Here is a 25,587-nt window from a genome sequence, read left to right as displayed (position 1 = left end):
AAGTGAAAAACCCTGCAGCTCTAAATATGGGTGCTGGCAGGCGAGCCGCTGTTTCCTAAAGCTCTCTTTTTGCCTGCAAGTTGTGATTTCTAGTTGACAAGGAAGCAAATTGAAGAGCTAAAAGCAGAGCTTTCTGAGATGCAAATTAGCTCAAACCACGTGCAACCGTGGATTTGAGGTTGGGGTGCAAAATAGAGGCTTGGCTCTAGTCAGGGTGCTTTGAAAACTTACTTGGAGTGATACCCCACGCAGATTCTCCCCAGGTAGCCCCTGTGCAAGGCACCAGGGCCACAGTGGAAGTCCAGGCCCTTTCTCTGAGGACTCCTGAGTCCCTGTGTTATGAGGACCACAAACAGGAGGATGTCCTGTTCCCAGTCCAATGGAGGACAGCGTTTTCTTGGTGTCAGCCGTGTGTCGGGGCTGTGCTAAGGGCAATCAATAGTCCTTTTCTGAGGACAGAGAATCCCCTGTTGGGTGTCGTTATGCCACTGAGTAGACAGCCAAACAACAATGGTGGATTACAAACTACTGAGGTCCCACTATGTGCCAGGCACTGTTCTGAGCACTTAAGTGGATCACTTCATTTCATCCTTACCAGCTCCATGCAGGAGCTACCCCTGTTACTCCCATTTTAATAGGGAAGGCAAATGAGATTGATTTGCCCAAACTTACATAAAGAACTGATGGTTCTGGGACACCCGGGCATCTGATTGCAAAGTGTGCAGATGGGACAGTCAGATGCATTATTGATAAGTATTATTTAATAACCACAGCAGCTCCAGCCTTGGGACATTCTCCACCACTTGATAAGAGTGCCCTTTGCTGGGTGTTTGCTCTTTGAGAGTCATGGGTTCATGTATTATCTACTTTAATCCTAGGTGTTATGTCCCTTTAAGAAGCAGCAAAACAGGGGCCCAGAGATCACACAGGCAGTGAGCAGCAAAGCTGGGATTCTGGACACTTCACATAAATGGACTGATACAATGTGGTCCTCTGTGTCATCTTCTGTAGCATGTTTTTGACTTACCAGTCATGAATAGCATGCATTGGAATTCTGTGTCATCTTCTGTAGCATGTTTTTGACTTACCAGTCATGAATAGCATGCACTGGAATTCTGTGTCGTCTTCCGTAGCATGTTTTTGACTTACCTGTCATGAATAGCATGCACTGGAATTGTGCCCCTTTCGTTGCTCATAGTGATTTCACTGTGGAGACATTTGTCTGACCTGTCCATCTGCTGGTAGACATTTGGATTGCTTCCGTTCCTTGGCCATGGTACACAGTAAGGAAGCTGTGAGCCTTCATGAACTTCTTGTTGTCCACATGACCTAAGATTGATTGAATTGAAAGGCATTGATTGGTTGGAAAGGCAGAGTTACATGGAGAAAGAGAAGGAAAGAGATATCCTCCTCTGCTGGTTCCCTCCCCAAATGGCTGCAACAGCCAGGGCTGTGCCAGCCAAAAGCCCAGAGCCTGGAATTCCATTCCATAAAATCCTGAGGTCTCCCATGTGGGTGGTAGGGGCCTGAGCACTTGGGTCATCTTCTGCCAATTTGCCAGGCACATTAGCGAGAGCTGGATCAGAAGTGGAGCAGCCAGGACTGGAATCCATACTCATTTGGGATATTTGGGATGCCTGCACCACAGGCAACTGTTTAGCCCACTGTACCACACTGCCAGGCACCATGTGGTAGTATTTTATTATGTGCAGTAGTTTGTTTCTCATCTCTCTCCCCCCACCCCCACCCCCCGCCGTCTCTCATACACACACTTATTCATTCACACTCACACTCATGTATACACACAGTCATTAACAGGGATAAGTTCTTAGGTTTGATTTCTTTCACCTGTAAAATGAGAATAATAATGTTCAGGAGCTGGAAACGGATCACATGTGGTGTTTGTTCAGTTAAGCATACAATTAGTGCATCCTGGATAAGCAATGGGAAGAAAGGAAGCAACCCAAGCTGATGCGGTCTCCACCCATGAAGTTCACAGCTAAGTAACTGAGATGTGGGAATAATGTAAAATAAGTCCTACAGGAGAAGCTACCACAGGGTTCATATTAGCTAAAAAATATTTAAGTATCTCAGTTTTAGACAAGGGAGACTTTTCTTTAGGTCGGAAGGCCTGGGTGGCTTCAGGATGGAGGTAAGGCTAGGGCAGAGGCCTTGGAGGATGAGCAAGGGACGCTGGGAAGAGGAGGGAGAGTGCAGAGTGACAAGAGGACTAGAGGTGAGAGAGGAGTGTGTGGGCTGCCAGGGGGTGCTGGGAAGAGTGGGTGTGAACGCTGGGGGTTGACCACACTGGGCCCTGGGGCTTCAGACACTGATGTGTAAGAATCCTTGTCTCCCACAACTCCAGCAACATGGGTTTTGTTCAGTATTTTTAACTTTTTTTATTCTTACCTGGGTGAGCAGTGGCTTAGTTTTAATTTCTCCTTTCTTGATTGCAAGTGAAATACAGCATCTTTTGATAGCTGTAAGCATTTTGATTTATTTGCTGGGAATGGTACTTTCACATCCTTTGCTCTCTTACACTATATTGATTTTTGATTTGTAACAGTTTGTCATCTGTGCTAGGGTTCCTTTTCCCCTCCCAGCTTGTCACACATCCGCTGCAGCCTTGTGTATAATGTCTTTCATCACAGGAATGCTTATAGCTTGATATATTATCAAGTGGGTCGCTTGTTTCTCATTTGCCTTGTACTCTGGGTGAACTTATAAAATCCTGAAGATATAAAAATGAATATCGTCTCTATTTTCTAGTAGTTCAAAAATTTTGGTTTTCTTCATTTATATGTTTAATTCATCTGGAATTTATCTTTGGTTATGTGAGATACAGTCTATTTGTGTTTTCCGTTTGAAAAGCTAACAGTCCCAGCACTACTTATCAGAAGACGGATCCGGACCCACCACCTTCCAGAGCCCTCCCTACCTTATGCTTCTCTCCATGTGTGCCTGTCTCTTCTCCATTCTGACCTCTTGGTTCCTCCTTCTGTCACTATTGTACACTTTGGCATAAGGATGTTTTGTGTTGTTGTGAACCATGAGTTAACCTTGTTTTCTAGGGCTCCTGGGTTCTTTCTAATGGACCTATTGCAGTGTAGTGAGTCACTCCTATTGGGGGCATGCACATTGTTCCTAGTTTATGTGAGTTTTCTTTCCCATATTATGAATACTCCTGTGGTGAATTATTTTTCATATAAAGAATTTACATATTTTTGGATTATGTCCTTTGGATGGATTCCCAGAAATAGAATTAGTGAGTCAAAGGGCATGAATATTTTTAATGCTTTTAATTCATGGCATATATTTATTTAAAAAATTAAAGCGGATAAAAATCTGGTAAGTTCCTGGTCCTCTGTTATACAGTTGGGGTTAGCTGAGCTGTGCCGTGTCTGGGTTGGGAATGGCTGCCTTGTGGAATTCAAGAGGGAGATCAATGAAATCTTTTTTCAAAAAAACATTTATTTTTTCGCTTATTGTTTGAGAGGCAAAGTGACAGAGAAACAAAGAGAGAAAGATCTACCATTTGCTGGTTCACTCCCCAAATGGCTACAAGAGCCTAGGCTGGAGCAGACCAAAACCAGGAGCTTCTGGAGGTGCAGGCGAAGAAGCCAGAGTGGATTCCCATTCAGGCGTGGGAGCGTGACACAGGATTTGCTGATGGTTGAAGGTGTGGAGTTAGAGAATGCTGGCTGAGTGACTGAGATACCGGAAATACGTTATTGAGAAAGAAAATAGCAAGGAGAATAGGCTTGGGGTGGGGCTGAGATGGGGGTGGGGTCTTCCTTTTCCATGTTAAGCATGAGGCCCCCTTTCGTTTAAGAGGTGCAGAGATCAGTGAAGCAGGTGGGAGCCCCCGATCTGGAGTTTCAGGGAAATGTGAGCTCTGAGATACAGACATGGAATTAGCCTGTTAGATACAGGTTACATCTTCTGCTGAACAGATCTCTGGACAGAGAAGAGAATGCAAACAGTCCACCACCACCAAGATGAATCTATTATTTTCTTTCTTGGTTTAGAGAATTTTTCTGGGTTTCTTATATTTATCTTTGTGGGAAAAAAATCCCTTTTGCTCTCTCACTTTTCCCAAATAGGAAGAGGAAAAACTTGAGCTTTCTTTTCTAGTGGCTTCTTAAGGCCTCAGTCCTGGCATAATCCTCCACTTTTTAGTGGTGAGTTGAGGAATTATTTCTGTCATCTGATCAAGTATTCAGATGCAATTGGGCAGGGCACAAAAACAAGCCTTCGCACCATGCAAGCTTTTCCAGCCATGTTCTCTTGTCTGCTGTGTTTATGTTGGAACCAAAACTGAGTGTCTGGTTTTATGGTGAGCTTAACTCAAGATATACGAGTCGCTGGCTCATCATTCTCTGGCATCTCTGGACCTCTCACACCTAGATGGTGTGATGTCATATGAGGTACAGTGCTCATTAACACAGAACTGTCACCAAGAAGAACTGTGCTTTGAGAGTAATGCCTTGCTAGGTCATTTTCACCATGGCTCTGCAGAGTCCTAGCATATTGTTTTTAATATGCTGAAGTAATAGTCTCTATGTTTGCGTATAAAATAGGACACTTTATTATAAAGAAAACACCATTCCTCCGTCATGCCAGAATTCTATAGATTACAACAGGCAGTGAGTAAAGCTTTGAGGAAGGGAAAAAATTTAGGAATCGGAGTGGGGATGAACCCAGTGCTGCCACTTACTTGACTTAGGAACTTGGGTCCTGTTTTTTTTAACCTCCACAGGGACCTCAGTATCACCATTTACATCGGGACAATAGAAGTACTGACCTGATGGAGACACTGTGAGGATTATAGTACATTGCAAAACTGCCAGCATCTTCATGGCTTCACTCATTAAATAATCCAAACCACCAGTTCACAGACACATAAACAGAGAAGGAGGCAGAAGTGCTAAACCATTATGAAAAAGCAACTCTGGTTTCTTGTGAATTTTGAGACTATGCTGTGTTTTAATTAAATGAATATGTGTCAAATTAAATGATTTAAATAATTGAGTAGTTGTTTGGTGCATGCCTACCATGTGTCAGGTGCTGTGTATACAAAATGTACAAGATGCAGGTAAGGTCTTGTCCTCCTAAAGCTGACAGGAATTCAAACGTCAAAAATCAAATGTTACTTCATTGAAGTTGTGCTAAGTTAGTGACAAAAAGCTCCAGTTTTGTAGATACACATGTATGCATATAATGCTTATTTTTATATTATCCAAAATAACCATTCTGTTTGGAATCATCACAATGGAGGGCTTAGAGCAACTGAAGATGGAGATGGAATTGCATCTCCTAAGTTTTTTGGGTGAAGACACTGTGGTATCTTTTTTTTAAGATTAATTTATTTGTTTGAAAGGCAGAGTTACAGAGAGGCAGAGGCACAGGCAATGAGAGTGAGAGAGAGAGAAAGAGATCTTCCATTAGATGGAACACTCCCCAAACGGCCGCAATGGCCAGGGCTGGGCCAGGCTGAAGCCAGGATCCAGGAGCTTCTTCCCGGTCTCCCACATGAGTGCAGGGGCCCAAGGACTTGGAACCATCCTCTGCTGCTTTCCCAGGTGTGTTAGCTTGGAGCTGAATTGGAAGTAGAGCACCTGGGACTTGAACTGGTGCTCTTACGGGATGCTGGCTTTACCTGCTACCCCACAGCACCACCCCACTGAGGTATCTATGCTGAAGAAATCTACCCACCCAGTGCCAGCCTAGCCTTTCTGCCACCTGCACTATGTGCTTCCTAAGGCACTAGAGAGGCAAATACTGTGAACACTTTGAATGGGAAGGCTTGAAGTGTCAAACCATGCAACTGTCCGTCAGGACTTCCTGTGTTTGTAATACACCACGTTAGCATTTCTCTACAATGATAACGTGAGTTTACTGTGCAATACAATGCAATTTACTTGAGAATAAACAAAATCAAAGTTGAGAGAGAAGGAAAATTCAGTCCCTGAGACATGAGATTTTTTTTTTTTAATCTCATAAAGATAAACCAAAAGAGGGGCTTTAAAATTCTCTCCCTGTGTCTGTTCCATGTCTTTTTAGTTATTTCTGGTAAGGCCAAGTGGTCCTATTCTACAACTTTTACTTCTGTGTCTCCGTGTAGAATCCCATAGTTGTGGAATTCCCATAGCTGTGCTTTGGGCCGGCTGTCTGTTCAGGAGGGAGCCCCACGCATTCACCAAATTTAACGTTGATTGGATGTGGAAACAACTAACATGACAGATATTTCAAAGAATCTTGTTCTGGACACTGGAACATCATAGTGGAGTTGTTGTAGAAATAGAGACTCTAGAAGAAGTGTCCCTGTATTTGGACTCTTGCTCTGGGATTTGGTAGTTTGGCAATCTGCAAACGTTTATCTTCTCAGCCCTTAGTTTTCTCATCTATAAAATGAGGTCGGGGCAGGTGTTTTGGTTCTGTGGATTATGCTGCCACTTGGGACTAGTACAACCCATATCAGAGTGTGAGTTTGAGTTCTGGATACTCTGTTTCCAATCCACTTCCCAGCTAATGCATTGGAAAGCACTGGATGATATCATAAGTGCCTGGGTCCCTGGCACCCACATGTGAGAATCGAATGGTGTTCCTGACTCCTGGCTTTGGCCTGGCAACCCCAGCTGGCCATTTGGGAAGTGAATGAGTAGATGGAAGATCTTTCTTCCCCTCTCTCTGTGTCACTCTGCCTTTCAAATAAATAAGTAAACCCTCCAAAAATGTAGTTAATAATAGAACTTACCTCCTGGGTTGTGAGATTGTAAGGAGTTCTCAATGTGCACCAAGCTCAGAATGGTGTGTAACCCGTGGGAGGTATAATGTAGCTACTGACTGTCAGTATGAAAGGTAGCAGATTCACAATCAACATGGTTTGATCTAGGAGCCCCGGGTTGGGAAAAAGGGTGGCTAACAACTAAAGAAACACAGAAGACTTCAGGGTTCCAGGAAAATAAATGACCTGCACTTCGTCAATGTGAGAAGGGCTCTCCAGAAAGGACAGAAGACAAGAGAGCTGAGATCTGTTCTGTCTCCTGTCTCAATATACAGATGTGGCAGCAAAGACAGGAGAGTCAGCAGGTGTGGCCAGGTGTGCTTTTGCTTCCATCGTTTGAGGCAAATCATCCTTTCGCCATTATCTTCTGGAGAAGCTAGCTCATGTGTCTAAGACGGGAGTGACCAAGATGGAACAGTGCCACCCCATGAGTGTTACCTGGGTTTGCGGGTGCCAGGGGCCACAGGATGAGACGAGATGATCTTATCTTCTACAACCACAAGATACCCAGGCAAGGCAATGCCCTGCCCGCATCCCAGCTCTCTCCTTGGACTTGTTTTAGTTTAATAAAAAAAGAAAAGCCCACATTTTCAAGGAATAGGTGCTTTAAGTATGGTTCACTCTTTGGAGGGGGGTATATGGACCCACGTGACTAGTGGTTGCCATGGTAATTTCTCATTATTGTTGAATTGAAAAATAATTACTCTGGCAAAAATCCCACGTAACCTGTCAGTGCTCAAGTTAAAGATGCCGGGGGGCAGCCCTGGCACTGGGATACTGTTTTTGGTGTAGAGGGACAGGGTAGGGAACAGGAGAGAATCTAGGACGGAAGCAAAATGCTTGTGTGGATTTTAAAATATAATTAAGACTCTCTTCTGCTGTTTGACATGAGGGTGTCCTCATCCTGATGTGCGACGCTGCTTCTGGTGGAAGTTGGGCTCACCTGTAAGAGACAAAGGGATTTTAATCACAGAAATGCAAAAGGAGGTTATTTAGAATGGAGAAGATGCAATGGTATTCTTGCCTAATTAAAGTACAGTAGAACTGTCGGCAATGCTTCCCCTGCCTGTGTTCAGGCTGAGTTAATTCCATCTTTATGTGCCTGGAGGTTGCTCTATGCTATTGTTGCTTTCCAGCTTTGGGAGAAAGAATCTCCTTTTTCCTTATTACCATTCAGTAAATACTAACCATGTGCTGTTCAGAGACTAAACAATAGTGAGGATCGCAAGGCCCTGTGAGTTGGGAAAAGGTGTGCATGGGGTCGGAAGCTGTGTGCAGGCTGATAGGGCAGGATCTACACAGGAGTTGGGGTATTTGGTACTCAGCCACCCTGTTCTGGGAGTCACCGTGGGGGGCCGAGGAGATCCCCTGCTACCCTCCTTGATTCAGTGTCAAGAAATAACCGTCCTTTTTCTTCATGAAGTCCCTGACAGACTCTGTTCCTTTAAGAGAATGATATGGAGTATTATGTATGTATGGGTGGATGGATGGAGTATTATGCCATTATGGCACCTTCTTTGGCCTTGTAGACGCTCTTCCTTCTCGGGGCCAGGCTGGACTGTTTGGAATGATGTCGCTCCTGGTCCCATTTAGAGATGCACAGCTTAGGAGTGTTCTTTGTTTCAAGTGCATCAATTGGACCAGGATTCCCTGATATGGAAGTACAGGATCCTCCTAGTGATAGAGCTAAAGTATAGACAGATCCGTGCTCTGTGCTTTCGTAGCCCCTTTAGGCAGATGCCACATAGAAATAGCCTACACAGATATGAGGAGCTTCAAAGAGTGCATGGAACATGCATGTTAGAAAAAAACTATACATGGATTTAAAAAATTTTTGTGCCAAAACAAGCATTTTAATTCTGTTTTTTTTTTTTTTCCAAAATTCTTGGAGTGTATGTATATACAAGGGGACATTGCAAGGGCTCTTATTGCAATATCATAATAGAAAACATGAGAAACTATCCAGAGACCAGTGGTCGCACAATGTTTCAAGGTATCGTGTCCATTCAGTGCATTGCTGTGCAGCTTCTGTAATGAAATAAGAGGCGTCTAAATACAAAATAGGCAGGTCTTCACACAGCACTGAATGAAAAATTCACCTCTGAAGAAAGTAACAGGGCAGGTGTTTGCAGTAGTTGAGTTGCCACTTGGGATGCCAGCGTCCCATATCTGAGTGTCTAGTGCAAGCCCTGGCAACTCCACTTCCAACCCAGCTTGTTGCTAATGCGCACCTTGAGAGGAATCAGGTGATGGTTCGAGTACCTGGGTCCCTTCTGCCCACATGAGAGACCTGGATGGAGTTCTGGGCTCCATATTTCAGCCTGGCCCAGCTCTGGCTGCTGAGAGCATTTGGGGAATGAACCAGTAAAGAGAAGAGCTCTCTTTCTGCCTGTTTCTCTATCTTTCAAGATAATGGAAATAATTTTCAATGAAAATACACACTTATTTTTAAAAAGAATGCAATGCAGCCGGCGCCGCAGCTCACTAGGTTAATCCTCCACCTTGCAGCGCCGGCACACTGGGTTCTAGTCCCTGTCGGGGCGCTGGATTCTGTTCCGGTTGCCCCTCTTCCAGGCCAGCTCTCTGCTATGGCCCTGGAGTGCAGTGGAGGATGGTCCAAGTGCTTGGGCTCTGCACCCCATGGGAGACCAGGAAAAGCACCTGGCTCCTGCCTTCAGATCAGCACGGTGCGCCAGCTGCAACGTGCTGGCCGCGGCGGTCAGTGGAGGGTGAACCAATGGCAAAGGAAGACCTTTCTCTCTGTCTCTCTCTCCCTCTCTCACTGTCCACTCTGCCTGTAAAAATAAAAGTAAAAAAAAAAAAAAAGAATGCACTGCATATCATTGAAACAAAATATTAAAATGAGACTAGATATGAATGGAACCACATATGCTTATAAACAGAACAGATTGGCAAGGGTGGGCATTTGATGCTGTGGTTAGGACATTTCAAATTAGAGTGCCTGGTCCACGCCCTGCCTCCATTCCTGATTCCAGCTTCCCACTAATGCTTCCCATGGAAGACAGCAGGATGACAGCTGAGGTAGTTGGGTCCCTGCCCCCACCCCCCCTTAGAACACCCAGATTAAGTTCCTGTCTCCTGGCATCAGCCTGACTCAGTCCCGACCGCTGTGGGCATTTTCAGGGGAGTAATCCAGCAAATGGAGGATCTCTGTCTCTCTCTGGCTTCCAAATAAGTACAATTTTTTTAAATCTTAAAAACAAAAGAATAGGTTAGAAAGACTCATATGATTTTCATGAGACCTTTGTTTTAAGGGGACTAGGAGAAGCAGTGGGAAGAGTTGCACAGTATATGAGGACCCTGGACATTAGTTCTTATTTATAAGTTGTAATTCCCTTTTAAAAAAGAAAATAAAGCATCACTTAATTATTAGTTCTGAGTAACAGGCTCTTGAGTCTTCATCATATTATCCTCAGTTCTATATTTTTAAGAACAAATAAAAATAAAACTCACTTAACTGACAGCCAGCAGAGTGTATTTCTGTGGGGCCAGTGCTGGGGTGCAGTGGGTTAAAGCCCAGGCCTGCAGCGCTGGCAGCCCATATGGGTGCCAGTTTGAGTCCTAGCTGCTCCACTTCCAATCCAGCTCCCTGCTAATGCACCTGGGAAAACAGCAGAGAATGGCCTACGTGCTTGGGACCCTGTACCCACATGGGAGACCTGAAAGAAGCTCCTGGCTCCTGGCTTTAGATCAGCTCAGCTCCGGCAGTTACAGCCATTTGGAGGGTAAACCAGCAGATGGAAGACCCGTCTCTCTGTCTCTACCTCTCTCTGTAACTCTGTCTTTCAAATAAATAAATAACTCAAAATTTTAAAAAGTGTATTTATGTGCTTGCAGGATTTTTAAAAATATTTTTAGTTACTTTTTTCATTTCTGAAGCAGAATCCAAAGTTACACTTTGCACTTCATCATTGTATTTCTTTTAATGCTTTTTGTTTAAAGTTTTATTTATTAATTTGAAAGGCAGAATTAGAGGGAAAGGAATAGTCAGAGAGAGATTTGCCATCCAATGGTCTTCTTCCCAAAATAGCCACAATGGCCAGAGCTGAGCTGAACCTAAGCCAGGAGCCTGGTGCTTCTTCTGGGTCTCCCATGTGGGTGCAGGGGCCCAAGGACTTGGGCCATCTTCTGCTACTTTCCCAGGCACATTATTAAGGAGCTAGATTGGAAGTGGAGCAGCCAGTACTTGAACTGGCACACACATGGGATGCCGGCACTACAGGAAGCAGCTTAACCTGCTACACCACAACGTCGGCCCCAGTGGAGTTTCAACCACCATTCATGGGAAAGGTCGGTACTCAAAGTCTGCTCTGTTGAATGGAAGCATGGGTGCAAGATACTTTTGAAATTTTCTGCCTCAATATGGACTTCTGACCTTCCACGTCTGGGACATCCCACTGATGGGCAGTGAGACATCTGTGATGTGGCAGAGAGAAAGCTTCACTTGGATACGGTCCTGGTACCCTAACCATTAACCTCAGTCTTTTATGATCCCTACAGTATTAGAGCTACTTCCTCCTGTGTGGGTATGTTCTCTCTGTCCATTCCCTTTCTTGAGTGATGTTTCATATTGCAACAGCCAGACTTTGTATAAATTATGTAGTCTAACATGCAGATTCCATTACAGTTTCATGCATACTCTGCTGGGGTACCATTATGAAACTTTCCTAGCACAGGTGACAGTGAGAGAGGGCTCTACTAACTAGAGCTTGGCATTTGCTGAATATTCCATATACAAAGACAAGGAGGCAGCAAACAGGGAGCCCTTGGCCTGAGTTGAGACGGTCCCTTAGCTATAACCATGTAGAGCTGGAAAGCAAACTCTAAATCCTGACTGTTCTGACTCCTTTCTGGTGTGGAAAAAATGCTTTTTTTCCTTGCATGGAATCTCTTTTAGGGTGTGTACCAAAAGTGTTGTGTTCATTGTAACTGCCAGTAACAGATGTCCTTGTCCACTCCATATAGCTGGAAACAAGACCGCAGGCTTTTGGTTAGGTTTTAGTTAATGTACCATACTTGGGACTGTCAAAAGGTCAATCTTGGTCAGCTGATTGATCTCAATGCACTGCCTAGGTATTCTCCAAGTTAGCTTGGCTTGAGATGGTCAAGTATGTAGAGTGAAAGTGGTCAGCTGCACTACTACCCCTTCCAATCTTTAGGTTTGGTGACCTTCTGTTTGGAGTCCTTTTCTCAAAATAGCCTTGATAACTTGACTCATGCAGCCTCTTTCTCGTCATCTTGTTGAACTTGGCCATATCACCTGAGCCAAAGAGGGACCTGGGAGTTTCATGGTTCTTCTATTTCTGCAGAAACTTCTTGATTTGTTCAGCAGAGGTTTCCATAGCCATCTTTCAGTCACATCCTGAACTCCTAGCCTTGTTAATATGCAAATTTTGTCTACAAAATTGCTTTATTGATCTGAAGAACTGTACCAGACAGAAAAATGGCAGCAAGAGGTGTCCAGAGAAGATGTTTATTATCAGAAAATCCACATGAAGGTGTGGAAAAGCATGCAAACCCTCAAAGATGTTGGAGGAGGAAACTTCTTCAAGGCAACACCAACTGACCTCTTCCTTTAGCTCTTACATGCCATTTCATCCTCAACCTGAGAATTATCTGGGGGGAGAAAAACCAAACTATGAATTGGAGTTAGATTTTATATTAACTTCAGTGTCACCACTATCTTGCTATTTGATATTTAGTGAGTAGCTTAACATTTGTGGGATTCAGATTCTCTACTTATTACAGTTTTTAATGTCAAAGGCAATAATAATTAATAATAGCCAACATTTATGGAACAACTAGTATGTGCTGGTATACTTCATCTTGGTCCCCACAGTTCACTGAAATCGTCATTCCCACTCACCAAGTGAACACACAGATGCAGGAACTTTAGGTAAGTTGACTAAGGGGCAGAAGTCATTGTTCAAGGTAGGGTAACATAGAAATTAGGGACATAAATTCTCTCTAATGCTTCTTGTTCTGCCCACTGGTAGCAAATAGGGCAATTGGGACTATAGGAAACGAAATTCATCATTATAGAAGCACTTAGCAAATACTTGACTTATGGGTATTATCTTTAATCCAGGGGCTCCAAATGTATGTTCTTTCCATACACAGCTGCCTTCATAAATGGCCAGCACAAGACTGGCCCATGGTCAACACTTAATGGTTTTTCCTTATACCTCTGTGTCTTTTATTTTAATGACAACTTTTTACTTGTTGTTAAACTTGTTTCCTAATTAAGGACTGGTTCAGAACCTTTACAAGCATGCAGGTATTCAGGGTGGGGCGGAGGTTGTTGACAATTACAGTGTAAAACTGTAGCAGGGTCAGGTGTTTAGCATATGATACCCACATCCATGGTGGACTACCTAAGCTCAAGTTCTGGCTCCACTTCCTGACTCTAGCATCTCACTACTACAGATCTATCAAAGAAGCAGTATTGGCTCAAGCAATTAGATTCCTGCCTTCCACATAGAAGGGCTGGATTGATACCCCTCCTGGCTTCACCCTGATCCAACTCTGGGTTAGTGAGGGTAATGGGGGAATAAGCCAGCAATTAGGACCTCACATTCTCCCTGTCTCTGTCTCAAATAAATTAAATGAAAGAAAAAAAATATTGATGTCAGTTTAAAAATAGAGGCCACAAGACAAAGTAGAGGCAGTGATCAAGATCTCTGGATGTTGTTTTCTGGAGTGCTTTTCTTGAGTTGACTTTGTGATGGCCTGATAAGGAATTTCATTCAATCAATCAAAACATGTCATTTTATTTGCCTATTTTATGCCTGGCCCTATGAACTTAAATATTGCATTTTCATTTAGGGGTGCTCTTCTAAGATCTGTGATCAAAGTCCGTTTCTGAGGGTCTGTGTGTGTGGCTACCCGAGGTGCCCTTCCCCTAGCAAAGCTGTTCTGAAATTTCCCGAGTTGTTAACTCTTACCAGGCTACTGCAGTTCATGTGACTCAGATGCCATCTCCCCTTCAGGGCTCATTGCACTGCTCTCGGCTGCTGCTGGAGCCTACTTAGCTGGGACCTGGAGCACCTCCCTGTAGCCTGGGACCTCACTGTACCTTTGCACCTCCCTGTAGTCTGGGACTGTTCTCTTCTTCCCACCACCTCAGGTCATCCTGGGTGCCTCTTGGCTTTTGCCTTCACTGGTCCATTTCTAACAGAGGTGGAAGATGGATATGGTGCATCTGATCCAGCTGTCGGGCCTGTGCATACCGAGCCAGACGAAAGAGAGTTTACCAATTTCCATTCAGGTTTTTAATTGTTGTAGGCAGATGCTGTTGCCAGGTAAATGAGATGTAAATTGTGGCAGTGACAGAGAAAAGCACTTGATTTATAAACAGACTGTTTGACAAAGTTCATTGTTGTTGCAGTTCTTTGCAACACAGACTGTCTCCAGCACTATAAATGATATTGAAGATGGTGGATGGAGGCAGGAAAAGGCATTCTGTTGATCTTCACTGTGTTCTGGGAGGCTAGCTGAGCAACTTACATCCACAAACATGTTTAACATTCACATCTGCACTGCTGAATAGTTACATTGCTGCTGTCACCTTCAATGTCTGAGTCAGGACACAGGTCCAGGAAGATAAAAAATAAGTTGCCTGAGTGCCCATAGCCAGGAAGTGGCACTGTGACCTACAGGAAAAGACTCCCTTAGTGATGTGGTGTCAGGAGTTCTAGTGATGAACATACCCAACAAAGCAAGGATCTCCAGGAAGAGACCAAGTGGGAACAAGCACTGCATCTTGGCTCTCCCTCCCCTCTTGTGAATCCTAGCCCCCCCCCCAACCCCCGCCAAAGACTTCCAGAGAAAGTAGCAGGTGATTGTACAGAGCAGAGAGTGGGGCAGGGTGGGATGAATCTGAATCCCATCTCCACCTTTTATTGTCTGAGTGCAGCTGGGTAAGAGACATTGACCACCTAATGTTGGGCTTCTGCAGTTGCGTAGTAGGAATTATAATACGAACAGCTTCACTCATTGATCAACTTTTGTTTGCTAGTACTTTGTGTTAGACACCAGTCCAGGGTGTGGAAGACAGGGCAATGAGCAGAGACAGGTCCCCTGTTTGCAAGAATCCTATATTTGTACTAGAGAGAAAAAAGAAAGAAAAAAATTAGAAACAGGTTAGTAATGTGAATTAAGTGGGAAAACACACACAGTTAGAATAATGCTTGGCACATGGTAGAAACTCAGTAACGTTAACTATGACACTTTTTCCATCTGGGTAGCAATTTGAAGTCGAATAAACCAACGAATGCAGTCTCCCAAACGGAGCTGCTCTTCCCAACTGGACTCTTCCACTTTTGAGCCCACTGGTTTTTCTACAATCCCAGACAGAGCCCATAGCATTGAGCCATGCACTGCGCTCTCAGGTGTGGAGTGAGGCTGCCTGATGGTTGTCCATGTTCTTTGTTTTCTGCCATTGGGTTTTGAGCTCTTTGAAGGGAGGGACCAAACTCTGATTCGGTTTTGTTCTCTGAGAACCTGCATGTATAAGTGCTCAATAAATATTTGGTCTTGAGAGAGGAAAAATGGAGGTAGTTCATATCTCAAGCCATGCATTGCTCCTGGATGGTTTTATATTTAACCGTGTTATACTAAGAAAAGTATTGGATTTTGCTGTGGCAATTGGGAGAAGCCAGAGAAAGAGACAAAAATACACATAAATTAATATAATTTCTTGATTTTTAAAGATCAATTTATTTATTTACTTGAAAGATAGTGAAGGAGAAAGACCCCATTGTTAGTTCATGCCCCAGATGCCTGCAACAGTTGAGGGTGGGACTGGGTCTGGCAGAAGCTGAGAGCAGGGATTCAAGCCAAGTCCCCCATGTGGGTGGCAGGGACCCAACTACGTGAACCATCACCTGCTACCCCCAGAGTGCACATTAGCAAGAAGCCTGAATGCAGAGCAGAGCCAGCACTTGAACCCAGACCGTGATATGAGATGTCGGAGACCCAGGCAGCAGGTTAAATGCTATGCCGAATGCCGGCCCCTTGGGGACAGGAGCAACAGCGTGAGTCTTTAGCGATCCCTGAGTTATTCTTGCCCGGACTGGAGGCTCACTCTAGAGAGCTGCCAGGGACGACATCTTAGCATTGTCCCGAGCAGAGCAGCTTACTGGGAAGAAGAGAGGCTTGCCACACCTCCCCGACGGCCCCAGTGGTGGGCACCAGGAGCAGGGAGCTGCCATCCCCTTCTGTCCCCTCCTCCCAGTCGACAGGCAGCTGGGAAGCATCTGCTCCTAAAATCTGGCACTAACCAGCAATTCTCTGGAAAAAGATCGTGCTGGAGAACTGGAGGGTAAATTGGGCCATATACAGAGTGAGGCCAGGGTATGATTTGTCCTTTAAATATGACACTCTGCATAACTTTGCTAATTCACTGTTTTAGGAGGCGGCCTTCTCCCCTTGGAGATTAGCAGTGATTCTAGCTGCCTTAAACTGGGCCACTTCCAAAGTGTTTTCTGGATGAGCAAGAGCAAAATTCAGCCCAAGACAAAGAGTTCGTGCGGGTGGCCTGCATTCTGTTGAACTGCTCTATTTTTAATAATCATTTGAATAACAAGATCATGGTTGCTTATTGTCTTAAAACAACCCTAAAGAACAATTTGCATGCGTAGGATGGTTGCTTGGTCATCAACTCACCCACCTTTCTCTCTCCGTGGAGCCATATCTCTATTGCATATGGCATCTCATAGTGGGGCAGTTGCTCAGAGCAGGGCTAGGGACATCCCTTCTTGATCGAAACAATTGCAGGCAAATGACCCTATTAACCTGGTTATAATATTGTGGTCTCTGTTTGTAAAAAGGAACTCTTTAAAAAAGGAGAGAGAGAGAAAGTGTGGGGGGTGTTGAATATATTTTATATACAATGTAAATGCTTTGGTTAAAAAATTATCACAGTGTTCCATAGTCCATTTATTGAATCTCTCCAAGCATGTCCTGGAGAAGTGAGTTCTCATTCAGTTTGTGTTAGGTCGCTGGTGGAACTGGAATTCAGACCCGACTTGAGACAATTAATTCCAAGTGCGACCGCAGGCCTGCCCAGCCTTCTGGACACTCCAGCGGCAGCTACTGGGTTTTCTTTCTCTTCCTTTTTCCTTTCCCCTGTGAGACATTTTGCTCCGCTCTCGCCTGTTAAATAAATGATCTGTCTCTTTGCAGGACAGTGACAACCTCTGGTGGGATGCGTTTGCCACTGAATTTTTTGAAGATGACGCCACATTAACCCTTTCATTTTGTTTGGAAGATGGACCAAAGCGATACAGTAAGAACGAAGTTTCTTTTTCCTAATACTCCCTCTCTCCGCGCCTGTTAAAAACCGCAGGGGTCTTCGGTGCTGGCAGCCTGACAGTGATTCCTCCACTCCTGACAATGCTCTTACCTCCCGTCAAGGCCTTGTTCCCAGTGGCTCCCTGCGTCGTGCTCAGCGATTTCATCCGAGGCTTAGGATGTTTGGGCACCTGCCTGTTTAGACTGAAGCAAACACACCCAGTCTGAAGTGGAGCCCAGTGATGGGACGTCTCCACGTGTCTCTTCTCGGCCACCCTCTTTTATCCTTGCTGGCTCTCACTGGCACCCAGTGTTCTGCTTCTGAGGTTTTCTTTAAACAAACAAACAAAATTCCTCCCCTTCACTGTATCAGCCACATCCTTTTAGTTCCCTCTTATCAATTATCTCAGGTATTTATTTGACAAGTGCTATCTTTTCTTGGCGAAGGAGGAGGCCACAGCTGCTTTGAACATACAGTTTGGGATTAGTGTTGACAGAATTATAGTTCCCTGTCTTTGCAGCCAGTGATAACTCTGTAAAGATCCTCAAATTACAGCCTGTGGCACCTTGGGCAACAGCTGATCTGTCCTGATTAGGTTCAGCCAACTTGTCAGAAATCAGATTTGCTAGTCAGTGCTAGCATACATACATCAGCACAAAAGCAATTAATGTCCGGTTAGATCAGAGAGAGATGTGTTTTCAGAAATCAGCGTTGCACATATGAAAGGATCCGTCCGAGGAGAAAACCTCTCCGCTGTCACAGACGAGAAGATGATGACGGAATCAGCCACAGCCTGAGCGAGTCACTCCAAGCCTTTGCAATGGATAGGTAATTGGCAATTAAAAGCTCTGATTGTTGCTGATCCTATTTCAAAGCCACTGGGGACTGGCAGGATTTTTTTTTTCCTTTGAATTTGGGGGTACTTTCCACTGAGTTAGTACTATTTGGATATTTTGCGAGATTTGTTAACTGGGTATGCTGAGACTTATTTCTGCTTATCATCATTTTGCAGAAATGGCAATGGCAAGGTGGGGAGGTGGGATAGGGTAGGCCAAGGTGGACTTGCTGCCTAATTGAAGTGCATTGCCAGATGCATCTCATTAGATTTGTGGATTATGGGCTTTTAGGGTACGGAACATCTCTGATGAAGATTATAGGCGAGAGAGGAGGGTAATATAAGGATGATTCAAAAAGTTTGTGGAGAATAGAATTAAAAAAAAAGTTCGTGTTTGTTGCCAAAAATAAACAAGGAAATCGAGGGTCAGGCCTCTGGTGCATGGGGTGGTCTCCGCTAGGGTTGCCGGCATTGCCCTGTTAGAGAGCCTGGTTCCAATCTCGGCTCCCCCACGCTTCTGATCCAGCTTCCCACTGATGTACCCAGGAAGGCAGCAGATGATGGCCCCTGTCGGCCACATGGAAGACCAGGATCGATTTCCTGGCTCCTCATTTCAACCTGGCCCAGCCCCAGCTGTGGTAGGCACGTGAGGAGTGAACCAGCAGGTGATGGCTCTTTCTGTCTCTGTCCCTCAGCCTTCCAAATGAATGTAAACAAAGAAATGAATGCATAATTTTTTCACAATGTACCTTCTCCTTGAACTTTTTGAAGTGCCTATATATGTGTGTGCATATGTGTGTATATATGTATATATGTGTGTGTGTGTGTATATATATATATATAGACAGCAGTCTGTTTAGTGTGGACAAAAGTGACTCCTGTCACCAGCTGTGGAAAGCCCCCTTCTGGGGGTCCTGCTGGGACCCAGGTATGGGTGCTCTCAAGCAGGCTCAAGCCCTGTGTTTTCGAAGTCCCTGGCAGATAAGTGAAATCAGCAGTGCCACAATTGTTCTCGCCCAGAGGCTGTCTGATCAACGGAGAATGCTGAATGACTTTTAACAAACCAGTCATCCCTAGTCATCCCTCTCGCAGCTTCTCTGTGTTTTTCTGAGGCATAAGCTCAGATAACTTTGAGTTATCATTGTTTTATGTTCCCATGCTTTGTGGGTTTGGGAATCCATCAGCGTCTGCTCAGGGAAATGGAATCACAGTTTTAAAACCTATGCTTGTGAAACTGATTCTCGTTCTTCCCTCTGTCCATCCCCCACCCCGCCATCACTGGGGGATGAGCCACGATCAATGCCTGTGTAAGATCTTATACCCATGCCCAGGAATGAATGCCTGACTGTGAGCCGTTGTGGCCCAGGTTTCTTTGTTTCTCGGAGCCAAAATATTTCCCGAGTGGAGAACAGAAACAAAGATGATTGACAGTCCTGAGCCGAGTCTCATCAGCCGCCTTGCTGACAGCCTGGTGATGTGCACACACTGCTGATGTGCAGGCGAGTGACAGTTGATTGACAGCCCAGGACTGGAAGACAGGGAAGATGAAGCTTGCTTAGAACGCCTGACGCCTGACGCGCACTGTTTATGCAGTGCTCTGAGCACATTAACCCATTCCCGGGCCAGACATGCTGGGAAGAAGCTCCTCTGTCCCCGGTGGAGCTGGAAGCCACAGGCTTTTCTTGATGCTTTTCAGGGTGCTGAAGGCTTTGTCTTTCCAAGGAGGAAAATGAGACTTGGCTAATACATTTGTACTCCTAAACTAATTCTCTCAATCACACAGCTAGGCAAGAAAAATATTCTAGAGGAGGCTGTTGTAGCCCTTCTTGGAAAAAATTTTTCCTCCACCCCAATCTCTGTTTTGGGGGGGGGGGGGAGTGGTCCTTCTGGCTCAGAAATAGCCTGTTTCTAAGCTACCGTAAATCCCCTAATATGTGCCTCTTTGCTTGTAGAATGTTATTGCTGTGTGGATAGTGGCTTTGTTTGGTTAATCACTGTATTTGCAGGTTAGTAAAGGAATTCACGCACAACAGGTGCTCAGTAAGTATTTGTTGAATGAATGAGTGGAGTGAATAAATGATCAGGGAAAAACTTATCTCATCAAACTAGAATGTTGGCAAAACATTCCTTTTCTGGTATCCTTGGACTTCTTAGTGCTAAAAGAACTTGATGCATAGTGCTTCGGTGGCATTTACAAATAAACTTTAGGATCTGATTCTGATCTACTTTAATGGGCAAAATATTCCCAGCAGTACAATAATTCAGGAAATACTTATGCTGTGGGCAACTCACTCCCACTTCCCCTCTGAGAGCACTTCAGCATTAATGTGAGTGTTCCACCCACCCCCTGATTAGGGGTGGGGTCCCCAGGACTATGGGTAGATGAGGCGACTGCTGCCTTAGATGGAAGATGCTGCTATCTTCCTGGGAGCTGTGGAACTGGACAAGGTTACTGGGCTGTGTGTTCAGAGGCCACTGCCCACCAGTGCCAGGGGGCATGTCAAGAAGGTTCTCTGGCTGGAGCTGGGGAGTTCCAGGGAGAGTCTTCCCTTGCATGGCATAGGGCTCAGGAGGGAGGCAGACCAGGGTGGGCAGTACCTTCTTTGTCAGCAGGTCAGTGCAATAAAGACTAGGAGAGCCAAAAAGGATCTTTTCTAAAAAATGGAAACCCATTTCAGAGAGGTAGGTGGATGCCCAGCCTCTAGGCGGCGAGGGGACAGTGTCCCTGGGCCTTGGATCTGTTGGCTCCAAAGTCAGCCCACTCATCCAGTACCACAACCACATCGGCCCCTACATCATCCCACAGCTAAAGGAAAAGAAATGATTTAATTAACTTACACATTTCTGGCAACAGAAGTAAGACTCACAAGTAATGACTGTGCATTCATTCAAAACCGAAGGCAAAGGGGGCCCCTGGGGCGGGGGTCCTGAAAGCCCTCTGCCCAGCTGCTCTGCAGTTCTAAGTCCAGCTTGGTGTGTTATGGCCTTCCCCACCCTGTGCTGATGTACACATTCATAGGTGAATCACTTGCTACTTGTTTCAAGAAAATATTACTGCTCCTCTGCTCTTCTTAGCAGATAGCGGGGTGATACCCCATACATTCTCTCTCCCCCATAGCAGTCATAACTATCTGGGTGCCCTCCATCTGGTGGCCCCCTCGGCAGGCCTAGCCTGGATGCAGGCCCTTGCTGGTTGCATTCTCAGGAAGTCTGGTTCACAGTTCATTCAAGAAACATCTTCCTGCTGAGGAGATCCATGGAGAAAGATGTCCTGAGGTCCCTACAGGCGAGCATTGGAGAGGCAGCATGGCGTAGGAGAAATGGTACAGGCGGTCACGGTGCACACCTTGAGTGTTCATCCATATTCTGCATAAGCAGAACCTCAGTCTCCTCATCTGCAAAATGGATATAATGATGCTCTCACTGGCATGTGGTACAAATTAAATGGCACAATCAAAAAGCCTAGAACCACTGGAAACACGCAGTTGTCAGTCTTTCTCTATGATAGTGCATGGTGCTGGCCTTGGCCTTGGCCTCACTGTAGCCTCTGTGCGTTGAGAAGCTTGCCTTTTGCCAGGGACCTACTGAGTGCACCTCTGAAGCCTGTTTCTCTTTTCTATTTTCTTCCCTCACTACCCCCTCCAACCTTTTTTTTCTCAAAGCTCTGATATCTTTGCAATATTGACTAAATTCTTCAATTTTGGCTTGTAATATGTGTGTTTATGTATTGTATATTTGGACATGTTCCCCTAAGGTAGAGAAATTCTACAACACTCGAGTAGCTTTACTATCCCTGGTTACTATTTTTCTCCTGCTTTTTATTGGTTCATCTCACCCAGTTGTGTATTTATTGTGCTTCCTATATAGGAATTTTGAAAGTTTATACCCTAATTTTCTCTTTCTATCTCTCAATATCATAATGCATGATTAAAAATATATTTCTGGGAAAAATCACTTTTTGATGATACACATAAGATGTTTTGACACCACACTTACTAACTACTGTGGCATTAACATGGCCTTTTTATAAAGTTGTATGCAAGGAGCAGGCTCTGCAGCACATGCGGGAAAGGGAGTTGTAAGACCAGAATCTGTGCATATGTCTTTCCTGTGAACAACCTCCACAGAGTCTGCCTGAAGCCTAGAAAGGCACAGCTTCATGTGGTCAGAGCTTGAAGCTCCTGAGCTGTCTCAAGAGGCGGGTGCCAGCTGGCCGTGGGGGTTTCAAGCTCCACAGAGTAACCTTGTCCTTCCTCAACGTCTTTCTTTCATTTCTTCTTTCCTTCGTGGGAGTGGAGAGCCTAATCTTGGACTGTGGGTGTTCAGTATCATCTTGAGGCTTTGTTCAAGTCAATGGTAGGCATGTGATTTGATGTTGGACATGTTGCTTAAACTACCTTAGCTCCAGTTTCTTCATCTGTAACTTCAAGGCAACAATAATGCCATCATCATAGGCTATTTGGGAAGATGAAATGAGATGCATACGTAGCCTTAGCTTGGTGCTGCCTCTCGGAAGCACACTATAAATACTTCCTGCATAAATGAATGAATTGAAGAGTGACTAAGGGAAAGAGTTAAACCTATCAGGTGAAATCCACTGGAATTAAAAGAGGCCAGTTGCCTTTATATGGTTAAGTCTTATGGCACACAGCAGGAGGCTTGGGCAAAGCCAGATCAGACCTCTATGGGAACCCTAAGAAGTTTATGACTACTTGGGAGAAAAACTGCTGCTAGTAGAAGATAGTGATTTAAACAACCAAATCCCAACTTATTATGATTATGATGCCTGTTTATCAGGCTTTCCCCAGCCTCCCTCACCCCACTTTTATCAGGGTGCAAAGTGCTATTGAAAACTAATCAATGGCCGGCGCCGCGGCTCACTAGGCTAATCCTCCTGCTGCGGCACCAGCACCCTGGGTTCTAGTCCCAGTCAGGGCACCGGATTCTGTCCCAGTTGCTCCTCTTCCAGGCCAGCTCTCTGCTGTGGCCCAGGAGTGCAGTGGAGGATGGCCCAAGTGCTTGGGCCCTGCACCCCATGGGAGACCAGGAGAAGCACCTGACTCCTTGTTTCGGATCACCGTGGAGCTCCGGCTGCAGCGGCCACTGGGGAGTGAACCAATGGAAAAGGAAGACCTTTCTCTTTGTCTCTCTCTCTCACTGTCCACTCTGCTTGTCAAAAAAGAAATAAGAAAACTAATCAAGTATCAATAACTTATCTGAGCACCTTCTTTTGGTTCTATATAATGTTTTCTGAAGACCAAATGAAAGAAAATTGACTTTGTATCCAAAAATTTATCCAGAGAAAAGAATGCATTATCTCAGAGTAGTCCCTGATGGTTCATTACAGGAATGGGTTTGTGACCGTGGTATCTGTGTTGCATCACGACATGGATGTCATTGTCTCAGAACTCTGGACAGCCCTTTCTATTGCATAGAGTTATGTTAAACAGTTTCTAGATGCCTCTATCCTCTGCACTTTGTGACTGAAATGAATGATTGTTTACAACAATAGTTTTCATTAGGCTGAGGAGACTTGGAGCAAATTAAGTTAGGACTGAAACAAACCTTCATGCAGATTCACTTATTTCTTCACTCCCCCACTCATTCACCGATTTCATTCATACAGAATCCTCTGAAATTACTATTTGCCCTCTGTTGTCTTGGGGGGGCAGAGAGTTCTTGGGAGGGAAAACAATTCATCACAATTTTTTTTTAGTTAACTTTTATTTCTTTTAAAACTCTTGCCTTCAAGTAGCACAACCAACCAAATTACTCATAAAGAGAATATTCTTGTGATATTAATGGAAAATCTAGGACTAATCATAAAAAGACTTGAGAGAGAGCCTCCAATTGATAAATGAACTGACAGATTTCTGAAGGAGAAAAAGGAGACTGAATCTCTTCCCATTTGTGGTTTCAAATTGATGGTATCAGAAGTTGCAAATTGGTCATAACAATAGATTGAGCAGACATTCTATTCTCTCATCTCTAATAAATACCACACTAATGATCATATGAGATAATGGACAGAAAAGTGCTTTGAATAAATTTAAAGTGCTGTACAAGTTGGAGGTATAATTATCATCATATTTGTAATTGATCTTTCAGATTTGGTGAGTTTTTACTTTTTCCTTATATGTGATCAACCAAGCTGTTATGAAATCTGTGGTGGTATATCTTTTCTCATGGTGTGAGAAAGTCCCATCTATGATTGCCCTCAAGAATTAAGTTGTGAAGTCTGTACGAGATACTAATCAGAAAAGACATTGTGTGTTGCTTGTCAACATTGATATTATTTTGTTTATTTGAAAGTAGAATGACAAAGAGAGAGAAAAAAAAGAGAAAGAGTGACAGATCTTCAGTCTACTGGGTTCATTCCCCAAACGGTCCCAACAGCTGGGGCTGGCCCAGGCCAAAGCTAAGAGCCAGGGATTCCATATGGGTCTTCCCTGTGGCTGAGAGAAATTGAAACACTTGAGCCATCATCCACTGTTTCAAAGTACATTAGCAGGGAGCTGGATTGGAAGCTGAGTGGCCAAGACTCACACCAGCACTCTGATGTGGCATGCAGGCCTCCCAAGTGATGGCTTTTCCCACTGCACCACAACAGTTCAAATGTTGTTTTTGAGACTCTGTGAGCATATCTATGGGTCCTGACACATGCATTCCATGAGTTTTAGTGTCATGTCGTGTATGCCTACTTCTGTTTCCTCCACAAGGTTCCCGAACCAACATGGTGCTATCCCTTAGTGGTAACAGGAAAAGTATGATGAACTTTCTCATTGCCACATACATGTGGTGCTCTTGGCATTTAATGTCACCTCATCTCCCTCTTCTTACTTCTTGCTTCTTATAAGCTTATCATCTTGAAGGGAGGTTTCCAGATAAAATGTAAGTAAACACATTACAATATTTGGGACATAATTATACAGATGTTCCTTCATAGAGAGTGGTTATGTCACCATAAACCAGTTGAAAAAAAAATATAAAATGCTTCTATACCCAATGTATTGAACACAGCTTAGCAACACAGTACACTGTGGAGTCTTGGTAGTTCACCCTCCTGATAATGTGCCTACCTGGAAGCTATGGCTTATTCCTACTGCTGAAATTCATGAGAAAGTATATTGTATCCCATATTGCCAGGAAACTATCAAAATGCATGATAGAGAAGATGCTTTCTAATGAATGCATAGCACATTTGCATCATTGTATGTCAAAGCATTTTAAGTCAGGTTATTGTCTGGATTATAAATTATTTGCTTTTTCACTGAAACTGAAATTTGACTGGACGTCCTGTGTATTTTTTTTTCCTTTGTTCAATATTGCAGCCCTACTTGAAGGACCCAGTTCATGAGCAAATATAAAATCTTGAGCAATTACTACAGGGTTTATGACACTTTACATGAGAAAAGATGCTAAGAGATTTACCTGGTCTTTTAATCCCAAGGCAGTGTGGACTACCTTCAAAGACCTAACAGTTCCTCAAAGGAGACAGACACATAAGCTTCCAACTCTGGTGTAATAGGCTGAAGACTGTAAGAATGAAGCAAGCAAGTATGATGGTGCATTTGAGATGTGATATGTGGTGTGTTGACTCTAGCTAGTCATACTGTATTGTATATTAGAAATTTACTAAGACTGTAGATT

At 44.3% G+C, this 25,587-nt stretch overlaps 1 protein-coding gene across 18 annotated transcripts in view; it reads left to right on the top strand.

Annotated features, from left to right (window-relative positions):
- The window catches only part of LDB2 (LIM domain binding 2), a 393,372-nt gene that overhangs the window by 137,899 nt on the left and 229,886 nt on the right, over positions 1-25,587 (top strand). For all 18 annotated transcript variants that reach the window (XM_002709533.5, XM_051830354.3, XM_051830374.3 and 15 more), the window contains one exon: positions 16,994-17,096. In XM_002709533.5, coding sequence (XP_002709579.3) covers positions 16,994-17,096 — 103 coding nt within the window. The remainder of the gene's footprint in view (positions 1-16,993; positions 17,097-25,587) is intronic.

The sequence above is a fragment of the Oryctolagus cuniculus genome, chromosome 2 (genome assembly GCF_051225735.1).
Source record: "Oryctolagus cuniculus isolate XC-2025 breed Fujian yellow rabbit chromosome 2, ASM5122573v1, whole genome shotgun sequence".
NCBI classification, from domain to species: Eukaryota; Metazoa; Chordata; class Mammalia; order Lagomorpha; family Leporidae; genus Oryctolagus; species Oryctolagus cuniculus.
This window is presented reverse-complemented; position numbering and strand designations above follow the sequence as displayed.